General features: G+C 48.0%; 1 protein-coding gene across 7 annotated transcripts in view; it reads left to right on the top strand.

Annotated features, from left to right (window-relative positions):
* SYT17 (synaptotagmin 17) overlaps nucleotides 1–24,331 on the top strand; it is a 70,563-nt gene that overhangs the window by 32,938 nt on the left and 13,294 nt on the right. For all 7 annotated transcript variants that reach the window (XM_045204601.3, XM_045204600.2, XM_053929542.1 and 4 more), the window contains 2 exons: nucleotides 5,580–5,700; nucleotides 8,618–8,773. In XM_045204601.3, the coding sequence (XP_045060536.2) occupies nucleotides 5,580–5,700; nucleotides 8,618–8,773 (277 nt within the window). The remainder of the gene's footprint in view (nucleotides 1–5,579; nucleotides 5,701–8,617; nucleotides 8,774–24,331) is intronic.

Here is a 24,331-nt window from a genome sequence, read left to right as displayed (position 1 = left end):
CTGTCTAGTCCTCTACTTTGCCCTTTGTGCCTGGTGCAGTCACCCAGTCAATGGATCATGAATGCACACCTGTTGTGTGCTAGCCCTGTGCCTGACGTGTGGGAGGTACTCTGGAAATACCTTTTGACTGGGTAGTTGGGCTGCATCTGAGGTTGGGTGAGACACAGAGACGCGTAAGGGGCTCTCTGTGCAGAAATGGAATGAGTGGGGGTGAAAGAAGGGTTTGGGGGCTGGCCCCTGCTGGCTTTAGAGCCCTCCCTTAGCTGGCAGAGCTTCCCCCAGCTACTACTTCGTAAATGCCCTGGTCCGTCCTGTCAGCCAGTGCTACTGCTTGAAGGAGCCTCACCCTGACATAATCTGTCCGCTCTTGGTCCTTCATTATGAACACTGGGTAGCTGGAGGCAAGGCTTCGTGCCCGTCGTTTTAGTTTGTGTTGAAACATTGCATGTTCTGGAGCAGTCTCTGATAAACAGCTATCTCTGCCACACTGGGAGCCCACTTTAGGGTGGAATCAATATCTCTTTGGAGAAGCTGGAGTGGATCTGAAGTAGGTTGATCTAATTTGGATGGTCATCGAGTCCTAGACATAAACTCTCAGACATCAAAAGATCAGGCTTCTCTCGTATCTTCCCTGGAAGGTGCAGCTTCTTAGGAAGGATGTGGACAAATGTTTCTCTTGCCCAATGTTCCCCAGGGGTGTGTTCTGTACCGGGGGAGACAGACAGAAGCAATGTAAGATCACTACCCTCAAGGAGCATGCAGCCTCATGGGGCAGAAAGACAGGAGAAATGAAGGTCACTACCTCAAGAATGAAAACAGACCCTTATCTCACACCATCCACCAAAATCAAGTCCAGGCAGTCCAAGGACTTACATTTACAAGGCCAAACTTTAAGTTTTAGAAGGATAAAAAGGAAGGTATCTTTATGACTTCAATGTAGCAAAGCACTTCTACAAAGGCCACAGAGTGTGGACCATAGAGGGAAAGGTCGGATGCATTCTGCAATAAAACTATACATTGCGCTCATCAGAAAATACAGTAAAAAAAAAAGTTAAAAGGCAGCCCACAAACTGGGAGAATACATTTGTACACACATATATTAGTTTGCTAGGGCTATGGTAACAAAGGGCCACAAACTGAGTAGCTTAAACAGAAATTTACTGTCTAGCAGTCCGCGATCCAGGGGTCAGCAGGGCCACGCTCCTCCTGAAGGTTCTTGGAAGGATCTGTTCGAGCCTCTCTCTTTGCTTCTGGTAGTTCCTTGGCTTGTGGCGGCATCACTCCAGTCTTCACATGGCCTTCTCCCTGTGTGCACAGCTGTGTCCAAGTTCCCCCCTTTTCTAAAGACCCCGGTCATCCTGGATTAGAGGCACACCCTCCTCCAGCGTGACTCACCTTAACTACATCTGCAAGGACCTTATTTTCAAATGAGGTCACATTCTGAGATATTGGGGGTTGGGACTTAAACACATGGATTTTGGTGAGACACAATTCAGCCCATAATAATACATAACTGAGTGAATAATTTAGTAGTATTCATAATATTTGAAAGCCCTTTTATAAATTAATAAAAGAAAGACAAATATCCAATAGGAAAAATAGGCAATAGGAAACAAACAGGATTTTTAAAGAAGAGAATAGCAGATAAGCGTGAAAAGATGCTCAACCCCTTCAGCGGTCAGGGAACTGCAAGCTAAGCCACAACAAGGTGGCCAGTGGACAGAAATAACTAGAGCGCCTGCCAGCGGCAGAAGCAACAATCCAGTGCCAAACGTGTCTTGTAGCCACAGCACGTGCCTGTCGGTCGATGAGGGGCGTTGACCTCGCACCGAAAATCAGAAAGTCAACGTTTCCACGCAAAACAGGACGTGTGATTAATCAATACATGACTAGATATCCAAAGAAATGCAAACAAAAATATTTTAACAACCACACCGATCGAGGCCATTTGTCCGAATGTTAATACCCGGTGCTGGCCCTGTCCCGTCCCTCTGTCAGTGGCTGTGAGGTTAGTCCAGCCCTTTGGCCAGGGCTCTGTCAGTCCATACTGAGTGGCAGAAAAGGGCTATTTTTATTATATAATAAAGGTATTTTTAATATATCTTGATATATTCTTTGACCTAGTGATCGCAGGGGTTTTTTAAAATGATATAATCTTAAATATATATACTTATATATACATTTTTATATGTTTATTTATATATATATCAAAGTGCCCAATTTTAGGTCATTAGAAACAACCTAAGTACCTAACAGTAGAAAAGGGTTAAAGTAAATTATAGTTTCAGCCTAATGGAATATTCTATGTGGATATTGAAGTTCTACCCCACACGTCTAGGCAGTACCATGGAAAAGGTATGTCTGTTTAAGCTGAAAGGGGGTGGGGAGATGTCAGAATTCGCCTGTGTTGTCAGTGCGGCTGTTTGCCATTTGGCCAAGGACTGGGAAAACCCTGAATGGGCTGGGTTGGAGGAAAGAGAGCACTTGATGGAAGGTGTGAAGTGCTGAGATCGTGACTGGATCTTGTTTTTAAAAAATGCATTCCCGTTTTAATGCTGTTTGCGCGGTAAGTGAAGAGGCACACTGTCTCTCCCAGCCCTGGGAAGAAAGGCAGGGGAGCTCAGAGCAGCTGTGTCCCGACCTCGTGGAAGTTGTGCGCACACACCTGAAACCCTCTGCTCCGGAGAGCCCTTTAAAAGCACTTCAAAGGACATATGGCGGAAGGAGAGCCGGGCTGCTGTTTTCCCCAGAAAGTGCCTTTTGTCCAAAATGGTTTTCTTTGATTTCCTTTTTATTGATTAGAACTTAGCTGTGTTCAAAGGCTGCAGGGAGGGAACATTTTAGTCTGGGAAGAGAGCAGAGCGTTTGCACAAGCCGGCTGCTAGGAGCTTGCAGGGTGCCTTCTGGATTCATTTGAGTAATTTACAATCTATTTCGGTTCTCCCAAGCTACCCCGCATGGTTCAACCAAATTAAGCTCATCAAGATCTTGAAAAAGGAAACGACGCCTGTTTATTTGTTACATTGCCTCGAGAAGGGAAAAAGGGAGAAGTGGCACCCAGTTCCCTCTCCCACCTCTCCTTCCAGTCTCTGGAGGTTGGAAAGGACAGGTGACAGACACCATGCCCGTGCCTCCTCTGGGACCATGATGTGGCAACAGAGCCACCGAGTTGGGGCTGCACAGCTGGTTCTCACGGCCATCTGCTGACGTTGTCCAGGTGCTGGGGGTGTAGTGGTGGAGAGGTGGACACTGTCTTTGCCTTTACAGAAGATGAAGAAACATCCGGTAAGGACAAGGTGCCACAAAAGAAAGAAATGAGGTGATGTGGTGGAAAGCGATGGAGGCAGGGAACTCTTTTTCCGTCAGGCACTGGTGGAAACCTTACACAAGGGGGTGACATTTCAGGTTCCCAAGCTGAGGGCACAGCACAGGTGCCAGCCCTGAGGCCAGAGTGTTTTGTTTTGGGAAAAGAAGACTGATGTGGCTGCTGGTTGAGGTTTGAGATGTAGGCAGGGCCAAGTTCTGTCCATACTGGTAGCCCCGTGGTTCTCAGCTGGGTGATTTTTCCCTCAGGGGACATTTGGTGATGTGCAAAGACATTTTGAACTGTCACAACTGGGGGGTAGTAGGCTTTTGGCATCTAGCGGGTAGAGACCCGGGCTGCTGTTAAACATCCTACAATGCACAGATGACGGCCCCCAGCACAGAATGATTCAGCCCAAAATGGCACTGTTGCCGGCTAGGCTAAGGATTTTGGATTTCATTCTAAGAGCAATGGAGGTATTAAAAGGGAAGTGAGAGAATGGCCTGGTTCAGTTTTCTTCTTTAAATCTAGAGCTTTGGGCCAAATTATTGCAGGTCTGACAGGACAACCTTATCTGACTAAACCTGGATGGAAGGAAGAGTTCAAAGGGATGGGAGATCCTCTCAGAATGAGCATCTGTTCTCCTTGGGGCAGCTGAGCCTACTTCCTGGGGAAAATTTTGTCCGGTGCCTGAGTGTCTGCTGTCAGCAAAGGAAGCCCTAGGAGGAAGTGGAAGGATGGAATTCGAAGCTTGATCTTTGGCTTGTAGCTGGTGCTCTTGAGTTTTTCTGGTCTGGAGAAAAATTCAGCCCTTGGTTGCTTTTAACACCTGTTCAGGCTAGAATCATGTATGAGTCTCAATCAGCCCGATTCATAGGTTTAACTAAGATTTTTCAGCCTCGGCACTATTGAAGTTTGGGGCCAGACCAATCTGTGTTGGGCGCTGGGGTGCCCTGCACTTTGCAAGGTGCTTAGTAGCATTCCTGGCCTCTACCCACTAAGCGTCAGAAACAACCCTCTTCCCACTTGTGACAACCAAAAATGTCTCCTAACATGCCAAATGTCCCTGGGGGTGGGGGTGGGGGCATAAAATTGCCCCAGGTTGAGGTAAATTTAATATGCCAGTACTTCATAAATGTCCACAAAGATCGCCAGGAATTCCATGGTCCTTCAGGGGAGGAGTCAGGTTGGGGAACAGCTGGTCCTGCTTTCTGTTCCCATATCCTGAGTTTCTGACCAGTTGGCTGCTGGTCAGCATTTAAATGTAGCATCTTCTAGGGAAGAGAGGCTAAGAGGACGCTGGCTTCAGGAACCTTTCGGGAATAGTTTTGCCCCCCGGTTGTTTAGAGCTGCAGTTTTTGATGCCATAAGGTTGCTGTTGTTCATATATGTCACACATTCTGGACCCTCCACTTTCTCCAGGGATGGGTTAAGATATGACCTTGGTGCCCTAAGCCCTGAAGATCATGGAGCTTCTCATCATACGTCGACCAAGATAATAATCGTCAATTGTAAATCATAGCAATGGTCTAACGGTCCCACGATGATTATGTCGGTATTATTTCTGAAATACCAAATATCCCATTCTTGCAAAAAAATAATATTTCTCTTTTTTATTTGAAGTGGGGGGGGTGTGCCCTGCTTCTAGGGGCCCAGAGCACATACCGGTTCTGCCAAAGGGGGAAGCCAGCATTGTCTTTACCACCTAACAAACAAATACACAAAACCAAGAATGCAAGTGAGTGAGGGTGATGTTATTCATAAGGAGAATCCTCACAAATTTTAGAAATCCAAATTATTAACCATAGTGGTCAGAATATCTGGAATTAAGTCTCCCTCTGCCCAATGCCAGCACTGCCGCTTTCTAGCTCTCTGGCCTTGGACAAGTATCTAACCCTTCTGAGCCTGTTTCCTCATCTGTTAAATGGGAATGACACTCATATCCCACAGACTCATTATAGAGGTTGAACCAGTTATTACATGTAGAGCGTCTAGCACAATACTTGATTGGCCTGTGGTGTTTGTATATTATCATGATTGATGCTTTTATCATCACTGTGCTGTTGCTGCTGTTAAATGTTCTAAGAGCAGAAAAACTTTCTGAGAGAAAAAACAATCGGGGTCAGAGGCTAAAAGAAGTCAAGGGAAGAGGTATCCTCTGTCAATTGGTACATCCACAGAAGCCAAGTTGTGAGCTTCTGGGATCAATTTCCTGCACGGTAGGTGCAAAATAAAAGAAGAAAAGCAACTTCTCGGCTATTTCCTTTCTCTGCAGAATGAAGTGGAGCTGGGGGAGCTGCTTCTGTCACTGAATTATCTCCCGAGTGCTGGGAGACTAAATGTTGACGTCATTCGGGCCAAGCAACTTCTTCAGACAGATGTGAGCCAAGGTTCAGGTGCGGTGTGACTCCCGCCCTTCCTCCCTATTTCTTCAACGGGGCGTCTGTCTTTTCTTTTTTCTTTTTCACACAAAGGACCCGATTTTCTTTTTTTCTGCATCCTGGATACTGTTAATAAGATAAGGCCTGCCCTGGCCGGGTGGCTCAGTTGGTTGGAGTGTTGTCCCGTGCTCCAACAGGTTTCGGGTGCTATTCCCTGTCAGGGCACACACCGAGGTCGTGGGTTCAATATCTGGTTGGGGTGTGGATGGGAGGCGACCAGTCAACGTATCTCTCTCACATCGATGTTGCTTTTTCTCTCCCTTCCTCTCTCTCTAACATCAATAAACATATCCTCAGGGAAGGATTAAGAAAAAAAAAAAGATAAGACCCTATGAGGATGGATAGTTTCCAGAACGGTAACCAAGCAAAGTGGGGCCCGTGTATGGGGCACCTCGATACATGGCCCAATAGTTAGTGTTGGAGGAAACAGGTTTTTATTCACAGGGGTGAAACCTCGGGGGGCTGAGAGCTCTCCTGCTCAGAGCCCTGTTCTCCCACGAGTGTTCCCCCAGCACTGCCCTGCTCCCCACCAGGGTATAGGCCAAAACCAAGCCCAGTAGTTCCCCACACCCTTGTCTGTCCTTCAGCTGGCTGTGCAAACAGGTCTCCATCCTCTCTGGAATGTACCTGTGGGCTTCAAAGTCGCCATCCTCTCGCAGCAGCTCTCCCCTTCAGGATCTGGGGTACGCTGTCCTCAGTCTCCATGTAGTAGTCCAGGAAAACATGTGCTGCGTTGCACTGGATCATGGTGGAGTTCGGGTAGGCACATGTCCCAAGAGGGTGGCCTTCCTGTATGTCCCGAGTCCCAAGACTTGAGAGCCCAGGTCTGCGAGGCAGCAGGTCAGCATCTTACAAGGCAGAATCCTTGGTGGCTTCAGAGTCAGCCAGAGCAGGCAGAGTGGCAACATGCTGTTCTCTCCTCCTTCGCTGCTGCTTCCTACACCGGGCCGCGTGGCCGAATCCTCAGAGGAACAGATGTAGCTCCTCCCTCACTCCAGGCAGCCTGGCTGAATCTCTCCCACATGGCTGCGCGCTTCACTACAGACTGGCACAGCTGCTACCTGCTCTCTCAGCTCTCTTGGCGGACCAGCCTTCCTCTCTCTGCCTGCCCTTAGTTTAAATCCTGACCGGGAGCTTCCTACGTGGCCTCCTCTCCGGCTCCTCCCACAATGTGCCACATTTGCCAGTTTCCCATATCTTCTGTCCTCTCTCAGCTGCCATCTTCAGTCAGGGCAAGAGCTCCTGTGGCACGGGGGCTTCCGGGGAGGGCATTCAGCTCCCCTGGCTATGTCACAAGTCCCTGAATGCTCTCAGACTCATAGACACCTTTCGCTGGGGGCGGTAGCACAGCTGTTAGCTTGCCTTTTTGTTACTCGAAGTATCTTAAATGCTGTATCATCTCTTTCCCCCATCCCCCAGCCATGGGCTGTGGGGACTTTGGGGACCCCTTGTTCTGCACTCCATTACAGAACTAGATGTTATTTCAAGAGGAACAATAGTCAGATATCTTTTAAAATGAGGCAGGTAAATGATGCCACCTCAGACATAACCCTATTTGAATTGGGGATTTGACTGAGCCCAGGTGTGATAACTATGGAAATGTAGATCCTCTTTGTACCCGTGCAGCCCAGAGGAAGTGGCTTGCCTCTCCAGTCGCTATGCCTGCAATAGAGACGCTATCCTCCAGGAGGCATTAGTGTGCATTGTCCAGGAATCCTAATCTGTGAGAGTGGCGTGCACCCTAAGGTTTTTTCCCCACTCATTTCAAGTGTACCATAAATCTTTATAAATCCCAGCTCTGAAAAGACTGTTAAATTTAAAGTGTCTATTTTACAGCAAACCAAATTCAAACATGACTTTTAATGAACTGGAACAGATTACATTCCATCTGTACGTAGCTTCTCTCACGATGGCAAGGATGTTATCACGAAAGCAGCCGTGGTCGCTGGGATCTCTTCAGCTCAGTGGTGCAAATACTGTCTTCTCCAAGAGCAATAGCTAAAATAAATTACTTTTGCTGTAAGGTGACAGCTGAATTTAGAAGACAGCTTGCATTCCCAAAAACCACTTTACAAAAAACAGGTGTCAAAGGGGCCAGTGGAAGGAAGGTGTTAAGGCTGGAGAGTTTCAGCTGCACCACAGCAGGAGAGTCAGTATGATAAAATGATTAAGGGTTTCAGAGCCACACTGCCTCAAACCAAATCCCATTCTCTACTGCTTGCAAATAATGCGGCCTTGGGGAAGTTACTTAACCTCTAAAAGCCTCAATTTTTCCATCTGAAAAACTGACATAATAACAGTATTCATCTCATGGGGCTGTTTAAACAATGTTCAGTTAGATAATGTACATGAATCTCTTTGTAAGCTATAAAGTAATCAAAAAATGGTAGTTCTAACTCTGCCACCTCTACTCTGTGTGGGCCGTGGGCTCAATGACATGATGATGGGTGTCCAGGACAGAAAGCCAGGCCAGGCTCTGGGTCTGGCTCTTTCTCCACTGGCCAGATCTCAAGCAAATCATTTCTCCTCTTGAGTCCTCCGTTTCTTTATCTGTAAAATGCCTAACACATGGGAGGAGCTCAATAAATATAGGGTGGCTGGAGGAAGAGAGGAAGGGAAAGAGAGGAGTAAACGTAGATAGATGGGAAAATGGACGGTGAAAGGAGGTGTGGATGGGAAAATGGGTGGATTGAGGAAAAAATAGATGACAGGTTGGGTAGGTAGTTGGGCTGTCAGATAGCTGGGAAGATGGATGGATGGAAAGAAGGAAGGAGAATGAATGAGCGAAAGAATGAATGGATGAGAAGCTGAATGGATGGATGGATGGGTTTCATGATCTGTAACATTCTGTGACATTGTATCCCATTCTCAGACCCCTTTGTGAAAATCCAGCTGGTACATGGACTCAAGCTTGTGAAAACAAAGAAGACATCCTTCTTAAGAGGCACAATTGATCCTTTCTATAATGAATCCTTCAGCTTCAAAGTTCCCCAAGAAGAACTGGAAAATGCCAGCCTAGTATTTACAGGTAGGTAGACCCTGCTGACCTCCCAGGTGAGGTGTGTTCAACTTACTATCCTAGGGGTAGAAGGCACCTGAGAGGGTAATGTTTAAAAACTTCACGTCTGGTGATCAGCTACCTAGGTTTGAATCTACTTAATGTTTGTGAACTTGAGCAAGACTCTTAGAGTCGCATAATTGTTACAAATGTAAACTTTGGAAGCATGTTTCCTGGCATTTTCTCATAATTACTGAAGCTTTGGGCAACCTAACCCCTCTGAGCGTCAGTTTCTTCATCTGTAAGATGTGAGTAATAATAGTATTTACTTTCTAGGTTTGTTGTAACGATTAAGTGACTTACAATTTTGGAATAATAACAAGTACTGGTGGTATAAGCTTTCACGATATTAGTCGAGTAGTTTACAGCCTAATAGGGAAGCATGAGAAAATAGGGGCCTCCCAATCCTCGGAGGAGGATTTTGAAAGGCTTCTGAGAAGATTTAGTATTTAAGCAGAGGCTTCCTGTGCCCTTCCACTTGAATTTAATCTGCTGTTCACAGGGTGTATTAGTTACCCACTGCTGCATAACAAATCCCCCTAAAATTCGGTGACTTGAAACAGTGAACATGCATTATCTCACAGTTCCCTTGAGTCAGGAATCCAGGCATACCTTGCTGGGTGCTTCTGGCCAAAGTTCTCTGACAAGCTGCTGTCAAGGTTTTGGCTGAGGCTCAAATGGGGGAGGGTCTGTTTTCAAGCTCACTCACACGGTTGTTGGCAGAGAATTCAGTTTCTTACAGGCTGTTAGACTGGGGGCCTGAGTGCCTTCCTGGGTATTGGCCCGTGGACCTGCCTTAGTTCTTCACCACACAGGCTTCACCCTAAGGCAACTCACAACATGGCAGGTGACTTCGATCAGAGTGGGCAAGTGAGGGAACAAAACAGGATGAGCAAGAAGGAAGCCAGAGACTTTTTGCAAGCTAATCTCACAAATGACACCCTATCCCTTTTATTCAGTAGAAGCAATTCACTGGGTCCAGCTCACACTCAAGGGGAGGGGATTACACAAAGGCATGAATACTGGGAGATCAGGGCTCATTGGGAATCATTTTAGAAGCTGCCCACAAGAGCACGGCTAGAGTTCATAGACGTAATGGTTATTATCTCCTGTGTCCTGTTCACGGCAGGCACTTCACTGATATCACTCCTAATATTCATTGGAACCTACCCTGTCAAGTCAGCATTATCCTCATCAGTTTAGAGGGCTAGGGACTGAAGCTTAAAACCTAAACAACCTGCTCAATGTCTCAGGCTGGTAGAGAAGGATTATCTCTGGCCTGTTAGCTCCTGAGATGAAAGGCCCTACATTTCTTCAAGCACGGAGGTGGTGCTGGCCTTGGGGGTCTGACGTCACACTTGGAGGAGTCCTGCTCCAGGGTAATTGGAAGCTCTCATCTGTTTAGATCGAGGCTAGAATCTTGGCTTCGGGTCTCCCAAGAAATCAGGCCATGACTGAAGAACCCTTGCATGCACAGCTTCCTCTGCAGGAGCTTGTTGCTTCCCATCATTAGGACTGCAAATGTTCTGTGCTCCGAGACCCCTCCAGGCAGGTTGGTTCTGAGCTTTCTCCGGGCCTATCACCCGAGAGTCTGCAGCCAGTTAGGGGTCGCCTTCCCTAAGCAGATACAACGCTTCTATCTGATGCAGCTTGTATGGCTGCTGTCCAAGGACCCTGCTCTCCCCAAGATTTTCCATCAAGATAGGAAATAGAAGACAGTGATTTCATTGAATCTGTAAATGGTGGAGGGCAGGCAGTGGAAACTACAGTTGAACCTTATTCATTCAGTAAATACTTATTAATTTCAATAAGTATTTATTATTTATACTTTACTCAATTAGTATTTATTGAAAAAAGTTGCATATGAGTGAACCTATGCTGTTCAAACCTCTGTTGTTCAAGGGTCAACTGTATTTTCAGTCCGCAGTTAGGAATCCGCAGATGCGAAGGGCTGACTTGTTACACGGAGATTCTCCACTGTGTGTGGCACCCCAGCCCCCGCTTTGTTCAAGGGTCAACTCTGTGTTGAACCAAAACTGTGATCCAAGCATGGAATATCGATTCCTAAGTCCCTACTGAGAATAAGGACTTAATGTTGCACCTGCAGACTAGGAGGGTTGTGGAGATGGGAGGGGGGGTGAGAGCCCACATGGAAAGCCCTGACACTGTTGCATTTCATGAAAAATGTAGCACTTGTTGTCCCAACGTGTGACACAACCCAAAGATGTGTGCGGACAAGGGGTCAGCATGGCTGCGGGGGGCAGCACCCAGCTCCTGGCTCTGTGGGCTTGCACAAGATCCTGTGTGCTTAGGTTTTCTCATCTGTAAAAGGGGGATCCCTGTCCAAGAGCACTTCAGCCTAAAGCACTGCACTTCACCGAAGGGAATCCACAGTCAGTGCTGAGCACTGTGCCTCGTGCCTAGCTAGCGCTCCATCGCTGTTAACTATTATTTAAATGGGAATTTTACTGTCTCCATCATCCCCCTTCCAGGCCCTTCTCCCTGAAGTCAGCACCTTTAATGTCCCAGCGTGAATCATACTACACAGTTGTCCTTCTTCACATATATAAACGTCATCCACATATAGTGGATTTCAAAGAGGTATTCATTAATTCAAGAAGGGTGTATTAAGCACCTTCTCTGGGCCAGACAGCGGCACATTTCCAAGTAGTGGAATGTCGCAGTGAACAAAACAGACCATCTCTGCCTGACTGGTGGGGCTCAGCTGGTTGGGTGTCGCCGTCCCACAAGGTGAAAGGTTGCTGCTTTGATTCCCAGTCAGGGCACATGCCTGGGTTGCTGGTTCGGTCCTCTGGTAGGGGCGTTCTCTCCCTCATTGATGTTCCCCTTTCTTTCTCCCACCCTTCTCCTATCTCTTAAAAAAACAATTGAAACAGACCATCCCTGCTCTTGCGGGTGTTTCCAGACTATTCATTCTGTGGGCATCACTCTGAAACTTGCTTTTGTGTCATTAATAGTGAATGTATTCGGTCCCTCCAGGTGAATGTAAATACGCATCTCACTCTTCATTTTTAGTAACTGCATTATTAAAATACCATGTGGAATACCGTGATAAAAGCAGAGGTTATTAATCAGTGGGGCGGGGTGAGGGGTGTGTGACAGAGCTTCAGAGGATGCAATATGATTTCTGGAGGATCCTCCTTAGACAAATACACAGGAGAACAGAAAATTTTGCATACAGTTGAGAGGTTTCTTGAAACCCTTGAACCCTATATGTGAACCCAATAGGGCAGAGCCTCAGACAGGAGCCGCACTCCCAAGCCCTCACCCCCACACATTTCTCAGTCCAGCCACTGTACCTGAGGTGGCTGTCATCAGCTGCACCCCTCAGACAGGCCTGTGCTCCCATTCCTGGAAGACATGCTTCTCTCTGTTAAACATTGGGGTTTTGGGCCCCCGGCTCAGGGTTCCCTTTCCTCAAGTTAAAAACCCATTGAAAATGTTTTTTATAGACCCTAACCAGGTGACTCAGTTGGTTAGAGCATTGACCCAATATGCCAACGTTGCAGGTTCAATCCCTGGTCAGGGCACGTACGAGAATCAACCAATGAATGCATAAGTAAGTGAAACAACAAATTGTTGTTTCTGTCTCTCTCCCCACCTCTCTAAGAGTCTATAAGCTAAAAAATGTAGACAAGGAAAGATTGATTGCAGGCCTCCCTGTCCCCTTAAGTAAGGATTCTCAACCCTGCCTGCACTTCAGAATCAGCTGGGAACTTTAAAATGCTACCGATGGCCATGCCCTACCCCAGAGACTGATTCAATTGGACTAAGTTGGGGTCCTGGGCTCTATGTAGATATCTGTATTTTTAAAGTACCCCAGATATTTCTAATGCAGTGTTTGGGTTCAGAACCACAGCTCTGAGTGGAAATCCCAGCCAGGGTAGCATTTTCCATCAAGGGCACTGGCTGAAATAATGAAAGAATGAGAATCGAGCTGATACATATCTAGACAAAGCTACTGTCCTTCTGAATCCAAATCTGTAACATTCTAACTTAATTTACTTAGCGACTAGGGGAGAGAGCTGTTACCTCCAAGCTGAGGATCTGAAACCCAGTCCATTAACTTGTTTCTAAACACGTCATAACAAAAGGAAGGTTGATATGCAATTTAAGCATTTGCCGAGACTCCTGGTGAAAGCCTGTAATTAGATGGTGGGCCGGGCTTTCTGAGCAGCTCCTTTCCTGTGTGGGATGAACGTTCTTCGGTAATTCTCAGTCAGGTGATTTCTGCAGCTGAAGTTTTCTAAGGAAAAGATGGGGGAAATTGCTCTCTCACTCCCGAGAGAGCACTCTGTCCAGGAATAGCAACACTCTGTCCAGGAATGTGGAGTGAGTGGGGTTGGCCACTGCAGTTACTGGGCTGTGATTGGAGGTAGGGGAAGAAAAGAAGAGAAGAAGAAGAAGAAGAAAAAAAAAGAAATGCAGCTTGCTGATGGCTGTTTAAACTTTTAAAAATAGAATTACCATATATGATTCTGCGATTTTACTTCCGGGTGTACACCCAAAAGAACTGAGAGCGGGACTCAGATATCTGCACATCCGTGCTCTAGCAGCATTTGCCACAATAGCTAAGAGGTGGGAGCAACCCGAGTGTCCATCCATGGACGGACAATCAAAATGTGCTCTCTACATGCTGTGGAATGTTATTCAGCCTTAAAAGGAGTGAGATTCTGACACCTGTTCCAACATGGATAGACCTCGAGGGCATTATGCCAAGAGAAATAAGCAGATATGAAAGCAGAAATACGTATGACTCCATTTGTATGAAGTACCAAGTACCAACAGTAGTCAAATGGATAGAAACACACGGTAGAATAGAGGCTATTAGGGGCTGAGGGGAGGCGGGAGAGTCGGGAGTTATGGTTAAATTGGACAGAGTTTTAGTTTGGGAAGAGGAAAAGATTCTGGACATGCGCGGTGGTGATGGTTGCACAACCAGTGTGAGTTGTCCTAATGCCACTGAATTGTTTACCTAAAAAAATGGTTAAAGTTGTCAATATTATGTTATGTGCATCTTACCACAATTTGGAGAAAGAGAGGGAGGAAGGAAGGAAAGAAGGGAGGAAGGGAGGAAGGAAGGAAGGAAGGCTGGTTGGCTGGCTGGTTGGAAAGGGAAAGAAATGCAGCTTGATGGCCACAGAACCCAGAATGCCTCTGAGCAGTTCAGAGTAGTACCTGGCTGCTGAGGCTGGGCCCCTGCAAACTGCTCTCCCCGAGACAAGTCACTGTTCCTTCACTGCCACTCCGACAGGGTAAGTACAGAGGTTAGGGGCCAGACCCCGCAGCCAGATGCCTGGGGTTCACTGTGTGACCTTGGCACTTCCCTTGGCCACTCAGCACCTCAGCTGCCTCATCTGTAAAGTGGGGATAATGGGCCCTGCTTCTGTAGATTGTTGTCAAGTCCAAAATGCCTTAATGTGTGTAAAGGCTTGGGGTGGTGCTAGCTCAGAAGTGCTCCGTAAGGATTAGCTGTGATTATTATTACTCAAAGGACTCCAAATTCATGTAGCCAGAGGTCACCTTCAAGCTTTTCTGAAAGATGATGGGTCATAGACACATAACTAAATAATATATTCTACTCCCTTTGTCAACTCAGAGTCTGAGATTCTGTGGAAAACCCCAAAAGGGAAGGGAACTCTTGCTTTACAGACTTAACTGAGTGGGATGTTGTCTTCCTGTTCCCCTCCTACCCAGCATCAGGCAAAGACCCTCTGTCTGCTTGGAGGTGAGGTTTTGGGGAAATCGCGAGGTTAGAAGGAACTAAATATATGTCATGCTTCTCTAGCCCTGAACCTCTCTTGGTTTCCCTTAAGTACCCTGGGCTCTCTGGCCTTCTGAAGAGCATTCAAAGCTCTTCTTGTCTGGTGACCTTGGTCAAGAGGCATTTTGCTTCAGTGCCTGGAGGAAGCAGGAGCCAGGCGTGCTGCTCACAGGCAGCCTCTGACAGTGGGGGTGGGACGGGTGAGGGCTGGCCCCTGTGGCAAGAGCCAACCAGGTCGTGTCAGTCCCCACAGACTGAATTGTTTTGAGCACCTACTATGTGCCTGATACTGTCTACTAGATCAGTGGTCCCCAACCTTTTTGGCACGAGGGACTGGTTTCATGGAAGACAATTTTTCCACAGACCGGGGTTGGGGGATGGTTTCAGGATGACTAAAGCACTTTACATTCAAGCTCACCTCCTGCTGTGCGGCCCAGTTCTTCACAGGCCCCGACCTGCACCAGTCCAGGGCCCGGAGGTTGGGGACCCCGCACTAGTGCTACATGTTCATCAGGGAACCAGACGTTCATGGCGTGTGTTGTCATCGACCTTAATTCTGGCAGGGGACAGAGAGACATTATCAAATGCCACACCGATAATGACTTAATTGTGAATTGGCCTCAGGGTAATGCAGGAAAGAGACAGGACGTGTTGCTGGGTGCCTGGCCTTGTCTGGGGAGTGGGGAGACCTGTGAGCGGGGAGCTGAAGGTTGCAGGGGGATGAGAAGTGATCAGGCAGGGCTCCAGCCCAGAAGGGAAACTGAGGTTTGGAAGAGAAATCAAGGCCGACTTCATGCTTCAACCTAGAAGCTAACAGGCTGCCAGGGGTTAGGATAGAGGACTCACACCTTGCTGCCCGTCTGTCCACTAAAGTTCTCAAGGCAGCTGCTGCAGGAATTGACCTGGGCAAGGCTCAGAAGGGGGCCCATCAGTGGTAACCAATGCTGGGCAGCTGCAGAGCACCAAGGAGGGCAACCAGGTAATGACTGACACTCCTTTCTGCCAACTCTTGGTGTCTCTAGCCAGGACCAGAGAACATGGCACTTGAAACTTTACCTTGCATAGGCCTCTCCCAGGGGGTGCTAAAATGCAGGTTCTGACTCAGTTGGGGTGGGGCCTGGATTCTGCCAGCACCCAAGTGATGCTGATGCTGCGAGTCGGCAGACCACGCACGGGGACGCAAATACATAGAAGACCCGGGAAGTGCAGCAGGGTGACAGTCATTCCACCTGTTGGAATCAGACTGTCCAGCAGTGAGCCCTCCTCCGTCTGCACATCATTCCACTTCCAAACCCACATAGTATGAATGTCTGTACATTTTCACTGCTATGTGGGGACTTTTAAAAATCCTGATGCCCAGATCCTAGCCCAGAACAACGGAATCAGCCAGGGCATCTGCACTGGGGGGAGGGGCTGTACTTTTCAAAGCTCCCAGGTGGTTCTCTTGTGCAGCCTGGATTGGCAAGCATTTGCCTACACTGTTCTGCCTCCACCCCACCCTGCTGTCTGCTTGGAGGCCTCTCAGGCCTCTCTGAGTGAGTTCCAAGGCACCTGGTCTGTTTTCCGTAATTGCTTGGCTTTCTGCAGCTGTAGCATCAAATTGGTTAATTGAATCTGCTGGGGAGATGAGCTGGCTAGGGAGGTGTGGCGGAGAATGAGATGGGAGGTCTGGGCCCAGTGCTGCCACCCTCCTGCCTGGGTTGACTGCAGGATTGAATGGGCATCAGAGGACATGCTGAAAAGTGTCAGGTCTGGGAAGTGGGACAGTGGAGAAGCTGAGGTTTTCCAGCACAGGCAGCCGCTGTGAGAGGCGTATAGGCATCTGTGAGAGCCAGAAACTCCCTTGAGATCAAGGGATGCTGCAGATTTGTTCTGGGTCACAGATGTTTCCCAGCATCTGGCCTCAGCCCACCCAAGCCACACCTCCTTTCCGAAGCCACCCAGCAGCCTCTGGTTTCTCCCCTCCCAGCCCGACTTACTGGGCAACAGGTGTAGCTCTGCCTCCTATAGAGACCATTGAATAGCCATTCAAAGTGTGGATTGGAGTGAGATACAATTTGGTTCAAATGTCACCTTTACCATTTAGCAAGTGTGTGTGACCCTGGGTAAATGATATCCCTTTTCTGAACCTCAGTTTCCTTGTCTGTTATAACTTTGAATCCTGATACTTCAGATAAAAAGCTTTAGACAGGGCCTTGCACATGCTCAGTGCATGCTCAGTGCAAGTTAATGCTCAGTAAATACCAGATGTGATAATGAAGAAGAAGATGATGATGATATTGACGGACCCTGCTATAGAGGAGCAGACCCTGGAATTACACAGACTTGGGTTTGCATCTTGGGCCACACTGTTAACCAGCTGTGTGACTTCAAACAAATGGCTCCATCTCTCTGAGTCTCCGCTTTCTCTCGTGTAAAATGTAGCAGATCATTCTTAAAATGGGAATTAAAGGCTAATCAGCATGTGGACCCGTCCATCCCGGAAGTAGTCACTTGGAAAATCATATCTGCTGTTTTAATAATTGCAGTGTGTCTGAGAGTTGAAATGCTGGGACTTTTGAGATTAATAGCTCAGCCCAGCTGCCTATGGTTGTCTCCCTAGCATCTTTCTCACCTAATCACCATCACCCCAGAGCTGCCAGCTGGTACCATGTCCGGGAGCCAGGAATTGACACTAAAACTGTGCCAACCAGCCACAGAACCAGACCAATTTGTGCCCCCAGCAGTGCCCTGGGTGGGCAGCATGCAAAAGGAATTGGCAGTAGGCACTTGGCTCCAGGCCCAGATCCAGTCACAGGAAGTGAGAGGCAGAGTGGGGACACAGAAGCCTCTGCTTTCTAGCCAAAGGGGCATGAAAATGGGCCCCTAAGAGCCAGAGTGTGGGCAAGATTGCAGAAAAGAGGCAGCTTAAGAAGGGACCCCATAAACTTATGTATAAACTGCCAGGCTCCTTCCTGAGCTACATGTGAATGGATATGACCTTCAACAGTTCATCAGAGACTTTGAGAACTGAACTACAGGGTAGACCACCACCCAGGTTCCGAGCTGGCCCCTGGGGAACTGTTGAAAACAGCCTGCAAAGACTTTGAAAACCAAGTTGGCGTTGGAATGACAGCACACAGAAGGCAGGTTAGAACTTATGGTCTGAACCTAACCTGGTCAATTGCCAGCTCCAACTAAAAAATGAAATATTAAGTAGGATTTAAATAAGATCTAGGGTCTTGTAACATGATATTAAAAATGTCCAGAATACAATCCAAAATTACTTGATTTATGAGGAACCAGAAGAATCTGGCAAATTCCTAGAGGAACTATAATAAGTAGACACCAACCACAAGATGACCCAAATGTTGGAATTATTGGACAAAGACTTTACAGCATATACAACAACCATGCTCCAAGAAGTAAGGGTGAGCCCTGTTGAAAAGAATAGTAAGTTGGAGAATATCAGCGGGCTGACAGAGAAATAGAAGATATAAAAAAAGAACCAAATGAAAATTTTAAGATGGAAAAGCACAATAAATGAAATAAAATATTCACTGGATGGGCCTAACAGCAGAATGGAGATGACAGGAGGAACAGAAGGAAAAAAAGAGAACTATGGAGTTAATATCAAAAAGGCCAATATTCATGTCGCATGGGTCCCAGAAGTCGAGAAGAGAAGCAGTTGCAAGCATTGGGATGGGGTGGGTGACTCACCCTTCCGAGCACCCCTGAGTTCCTTACCAGGTTGTGGGCCCCCAGCTCAGGAGAGCCACCACTGCCCTTCCCTTCCCAGAAGGCAAGGACATGAGGAGGCGGTATGGCGTTGTGGTCAAATTCAGCCAGACCTGGCTTCAGACTCCGGGTGACGATGGCAAATTGCTTTACTTCTCTGCACCTCAGTGTCCTTGTCGGAACCATGCGGACAGCAGAATTCGTGTGTCCATTATCTCATTTAATCTTTCAACAAACGCATAAGGCATGGTGTATTTTATGCCTACTTTTCAGCTGGGGAAACTGAAGCTCAGAGAAAGGAAGTGCAATGAATTGAGCCAACTGCAAAGCCTGAGAGAACAGTCCCCACAAGACTAGCTTCACATCAGACATCAGCTATAGACTCAGGGCTCCCCAGAACCACCCTGACTTCAGACCAGTTGCCTACATATTTGGGGTCCTTGTGACCTCCCTGGGGTTCAGTAATTCACTAGAACGACTGACAGAACTGAGGTCAGCACGACTTATGACAACAATTTTATGATAGTGAAAGGGTACAAATTAAAACCAGCCCAGTGAAGACATACACGGGGCCAGAAGTCCAGACGCGGAGCTTCCAGTCATCTCCCCGAGGAGGCAGGGGCGGCATTATCTCCTGGTCACTAAGTGGGACATTATGCAAGTATTGCCAGCCAAGGAAGAGTTCCAAGCCTTTGGTGTCCAGAGTTTCTGCTGGGGCTCAGTCACATCCTGTCCAGTGGCTGACCTTCAGTCTCGTGCCTCATACCTTCAGTCATCAGTTTCTCCAGAGGTCCGAACTGACAGTGTGTGGCCCTGAAGCTGCCATCATAAATCACACTGTTGGGCTGTACAGTGGCCAGAGACCCCAGGCAAATAAAGGCACTTTTTCATGACATCCCAGAGTCCTGGAGATCACCTCCCAGGAGGCAGGAGCAAAGGCCAGACCTCTCTTTGGGTCAGGGGAGTTCTTCACTGCACAGGAAGTGACTCATCCCTTGTGCCAACTCATCTAGCAGGTGAGTGGCTGAGCTGAGCTCCAACTCAAGCCATTTGGTTTCAAAGTCTTCTTCACTCTTAACCACTACACCAGATGAGCATATGGATCATCTGGGCATCTTATTAAAATGCAAATTCTGAGTCAGGAAGTCCAGGGGGTGCTGGGCATCCACATTTCTTATAAGCTCCAGGCGACACTGATGATGGTCTGAGGACCACAGTTTGAATAGCAAGAAGACCCTTCCTCTGTTCTCCCACTCTACTCCAGGATGTCCAGAGCAGGGAAGGCAGGATGAGTGTGGAAAAGGAGCTGAGGGCAGATCAAGGAGAGCCTGTAGAATAAGAAGTATGTATTTTTTTTCCTAAGTACGTTGGGAGGCCTTTGGAGGGTTTTGGCCAGGGAAGTGGTCTGTATGGTGTTTTAAAATATCATTTTAGCTGTTGAGTGGAGAATGGGTTGTAGAAGAAGAGCAAGAGAGGCGGCCGGTGACCATCTGGGAGGCCATGGTGCTGGTCCAGGAGAGAGGTAATGGTGGCTTGGACCAGGGAGGGGGCAGAAGGGCTTCAGAGAAGCAACGCAGTGGGACATAATATTGGAGACAGAGTCAACAGAACATGCTGGTGGATTAGTTGTAAAGAACCATTCCCTAACTTGACGAGTGACTTAAGTCCTCTGAACCAGGATTTCCCCATCTGGAGACCGCAGTTGCCACCTCACAGAGCGTGTGGGGACAAAAGGGAATGATGCCTGCGATGTGCTCGCACAGTGCCGGCAGCCACAGAGCCTCAGGGCGCTGCGGCACTGAACCTGGATGTGGGCAGAGGCAGAACTCCAGCCAAGGGATCAGGGGGGTGGAAGCAGGGACCTGTCTCCCTGGAGGGCTCTCCCGGCAGAGCACAGAGCCCACAGTGGCACCCCCACCTCAGCCTCTCTCTCCAGAGAGCTTCCTGAGACCGCCTTAGTCCACCCAGGTGGTAACACGTGGCTGAATCTTAAACATTCGTCTTGGGTTCCAATGACAGACTTTGAAGATTGGACCAGCTGCCAGGACTCCTGGGATTTTTGTCTCATTTTCATGGCTAATGATTCGGGTGCCTTTGGATGGAGCCTCATTCAGGCAAATCCTTGTGGGGCAGAACATCAGGGCACTGGGCATTTACCCAATCACACGTGTCCCCGAAGAGCCTGGGGTAGAAAGCATGGGAAAGGGAGCCGGCTGAGGCCGGGCCCAGCCTTGCCTTGTGCCTTAGTGCTGGCTAAAAGCAACCGTGCCCAGCAGCCAAGACCAGCACCTGGGTGGGCAAGAGATGGAGGCTTGTGCATGGAACATAGTCAGAAACCAATAGTATCCTTCCTGTTCATCACCTCAGCCTGCCTTCCCCAACCCAGAGATGCCCGTGAGCAGGAGAAGGCCTAACTTTCAAAATGCCAGGGCCCTCGGGGCACAGGGGGTAGTGTCACCAGTCTCCACGCGTCTCAAGGAAAGCTTTCGGTGTAGTGAAAACCGCTGTGACTTAGGAATCAGAAAGCCAGATTCCTAGAGCTTGGTTGCTGCATCACCTGGAGCAGGGCCCATTTTCCATCTTTCAAATGCATATAATAAATGAACTACCTCAGGGTTGTTCCTTCAGTTTTTAACAATAACAATAGCAAACACCTGTACAGTGCTTCCTAATTGCCAGGCCCTGCTCCAGGTATCTCACATGAATTCACTCATTTAGTCTGCATAGCAACACTATGTATGATGCAGGAGTTGTCATTTATGAACGAGGAAACGGAGGCAGCAATAGGGTAAGTAGTTTGCCTGAGATCCTGGAGCAGAATTCAAACTCAGGTCGCCTGAATCCAGAATCTGCTCTCAGTCTCTGGGTTACACAGCCTCAAATACTGGTGAAGCCCCTGCTATGTTGAGGTGCTACGCTAGGTGCTGGAGAAACAGCAGAAAGACAAATAATTCATCGATTGTTATGCTGGCCTTCTAGTTGGGGTGAGACAACCAAGAAACAAACGCCTAAATAATAGCAGAGGAAGGCAACAGAGGACCTGGAGCACTGCTTTAGACTGGGTAATAGAAGCTGAGAGAGGGCCAGCTGTGCAAAGACAGGGGAGAGGAGCTCCTGGCAGCAGAATGGCCAGTGCTAAGGCCTGGGGCAAGGATTAGCTAATTTCATTCAAAGAAGAGGAAGAAAGCCAGTGAGTTCAGAGCTGTAAGTAGGGGCCGTGGAAAAGAGCTTAGATGGTAAGTACTCATTGAGCACCGACTATGAAGGCTCTTAGGTACTGGGGAAACAGAGGCTGCCTTCATGAAGGATGGATGAGCCGACCTGTCTGCAAGGACACTCGGCACATAGCACGTGCCCCGGGGGGGTTACTTTAGGTTTTTCCCTGTTTGTAAGTTGAACAGTTGGGTGAAGAATAAGCAGAGTGAGTGAAAGGGCTGGACCTTCCCTCTGTCTTTAGAGGGAGGTGCCCCACGCTGGCCGTGGCAGGGAGGGTCTTGGAGGCCTGGCTATTGGCCACTCCCTTTAGGGTCCTGAGTTGCCGAGCAGGCCCAAGGACAATGTCCACTGGCTTGGTGCCAAAGTTCCCATTATGTGTCTGCTTTCAGATTTTATCTGCCCAATTTTATTGGGGCTGGAGAAGCGAAGGAGAGTTAGGTGGGGTCCCCTTCCATCCTCTTTCAGGGTCTCCTTGGCCTCTCGGTGGTGTCTTTGGTGAGGAGGGACCAGGACACTTCAGCGATGCCTGGACAACCACGTGATAAAATGAGGTTTCTCTGCTTCAGGAGCTATCCTTGCAACCCAGTGTGCCCCTCCGGCATTTGAGGATGGGGCAGATCACTCTCTTCCCAAGTTACTGAGTGTCACTTGGGAAATAAGTGAAAAGGGACTACTGAGAGCAGGAATTCTGTGGTAGCTCTTCTTCCCACAAATAATAAGAGCCAACCTTTGTTCCAGTCACTGTGCCAAGCACTGGCGCAGTGGGTCCTCACGACAACCAAAAACAAAGATGGGGGCTACTGGTATCATCCCCCTTTTACAGAGGAGTTGACTGAAGCTCGGAGCGCTCGAGTGACATGCTGAAAGTCACTGTCTTAGCTGAGGTAAGGCCAGCTGCTGTGGTGGATCAGCCGCCATGGTTTTGTGGTTTGACACACTAGAGGCCTCTTTCTTGCTTGCACAGGGTCCTTGCGGGTCCTTTTATGCATGGACTTCCGTGTGGTGATTCTGTGACCCAGACCCCTTCCATCTTGCGGCTCTGCCATCTCTTCAGGCCTTGGAGGGTTTCACTTCCAGCCAGTGGATGGGAGAAAGAGAGAGAGTTGAGGATTGCTTGGGAAATTTTAATAGGCCACACCTGAAAGTTACTCATCACTTCCACTTCACTCAGGCTCTGTTGGCTACAACTCCCAGCCAGGGAGGCTGGGAAATGTAGTCCAGCTACTTGTACATGAAGAGGAGGTTTTGACAAGTACACAGCCACAGGTGCCACAGGTACTCACAGGGGCAAATCAAAGAGCCAGCCTGAGCCCCGAACTAGTTTGCTCCGCTGCCTCCCTGAGGGCCTGTTGCCTCTGAGCTCACCATCAGTGTCAACATTGGGGATCCCACACACCAAACTCCAGGTTTGGGGAATGCGGCCCAACAAGAGCAGTCCCTGCAGAAAATCCACCAAATACCTTTTGGCTGGCAAGCCTCAGGTACCTGCCAACATAGAAAAGCAGTTATACCAGTGATTGTCAGCCAGAGCAGATCTTGCCTCCCAGCAGACATTTGGCAGTGTCCGGAGGCAGTTTGGTTGTCACAACTCAAAGGATGCCATTGGCATCAAGTGGGTAGAGGCCAGGGATGCTGCCAAACATCCTACAATGCGCAGGACAGCCCCATGACAGGGAACATCGATGGTACTGAGGTTGAGACACACTGAGCGTGAGCCTCCTGGATTTTATTGGGCTGGGGTGGTGACCTCTGCCAGCAGCTGTGAAAGGCGAGTTGGCCTGGGCTCGGAGCCAGTGGCTTTTGTTATGTGCCTATTTGAAGCTTGTTTATTCTCCTTGTGGCATTTTAACCTCTCATCACTCCCAGTGGTTTCTCTTTAGCTGCCTGAGGATGCAGAATTCAGAGGCAGAGCCTGTAGGGTGCATTCCTGCTCATCTGGGCAGAACTTTCAAATGACTTCCCTGTTTCTGCCCATAAAAATTGGGGCAGACAGCCCTGACCAGCGTGAATCAGTTGGTTGAATGTTGTCCCACAAAGCAAAGGGTCACTGGTTCCATTCCCAGTCAGGGCACATGCCTGGGTTGCAGGTCAGGTCCCCACTTGGGGCATGTGAGAGAGGCAACTGATCCATGTTTCACTCACACACCAATGTTTCTCTCCCTTTCTTTCTCCCTCCTTCCCCTCCCCCAAATAAAGAAATAAAACTTTAAAAAAAAAAATTGGGGCAGACAGGAACATCTTGCTCTGCAAACAAGCCCCATTTCCCAGATGGTGTGGCCCGGGCAGGTGGTTTATGGGTGCATGTGGTAATGTAAAGGGGTTACACAGGAAAAAGAGGACTGACGACTTTTAATATTGTTACTATAAAAGATATATGTTGAAACATATATGTATATATGTATATATGTACATATCATATAACCATACAGGAGAGAGTAGAATTCAAAAGTAAAAATCCCTAATGCCCTCTACTTAAAGGTAACTACTCTCAACAATTTATTGTGGCTTTCTTTCCAGGAACATATGAAATCGTGTGTACATATGTGTATGTATGTGTGCACATGTATATAGGTATATATGTGGTGTGTGTGCTTCTGTGTGTATGTATGTATCTCTATCCTCTGTTGTTAGCATCCAAAGTAAGTATACTTTTCTGCAACTTGTCCTTTTCACTTAATATATCTTGCACATTTTCCCATATCAGCGTATGTATATGTTCTACAAATATTTGTCGAGAACCTCTTATGAGCCAGGCACTGTGGACACAGCAGCAAATAGATCAGATGGAAATCCCAGTTCCATCAGGCTAA

The sequence above is a fragment of the Desmodus rotundus genome, chromosome 1, assembly GCF_022682495.2.
Source record: "Desmodus rotundus isolate HL8 chromosome 1, HLdesRot8A.1, whole genome shotgun sequence".
NCBI lineage: Eukaryota > Metazoa > Chordata > Mammalia > Chiroptera > Phyllostomidae > Desmodus > Desmodus rotundus.
The sequence above is the reverse complement of the archived record's forward strand: the minus strand, read 5'-3'. Positions and strand labels throughout refer to the sequence as shown.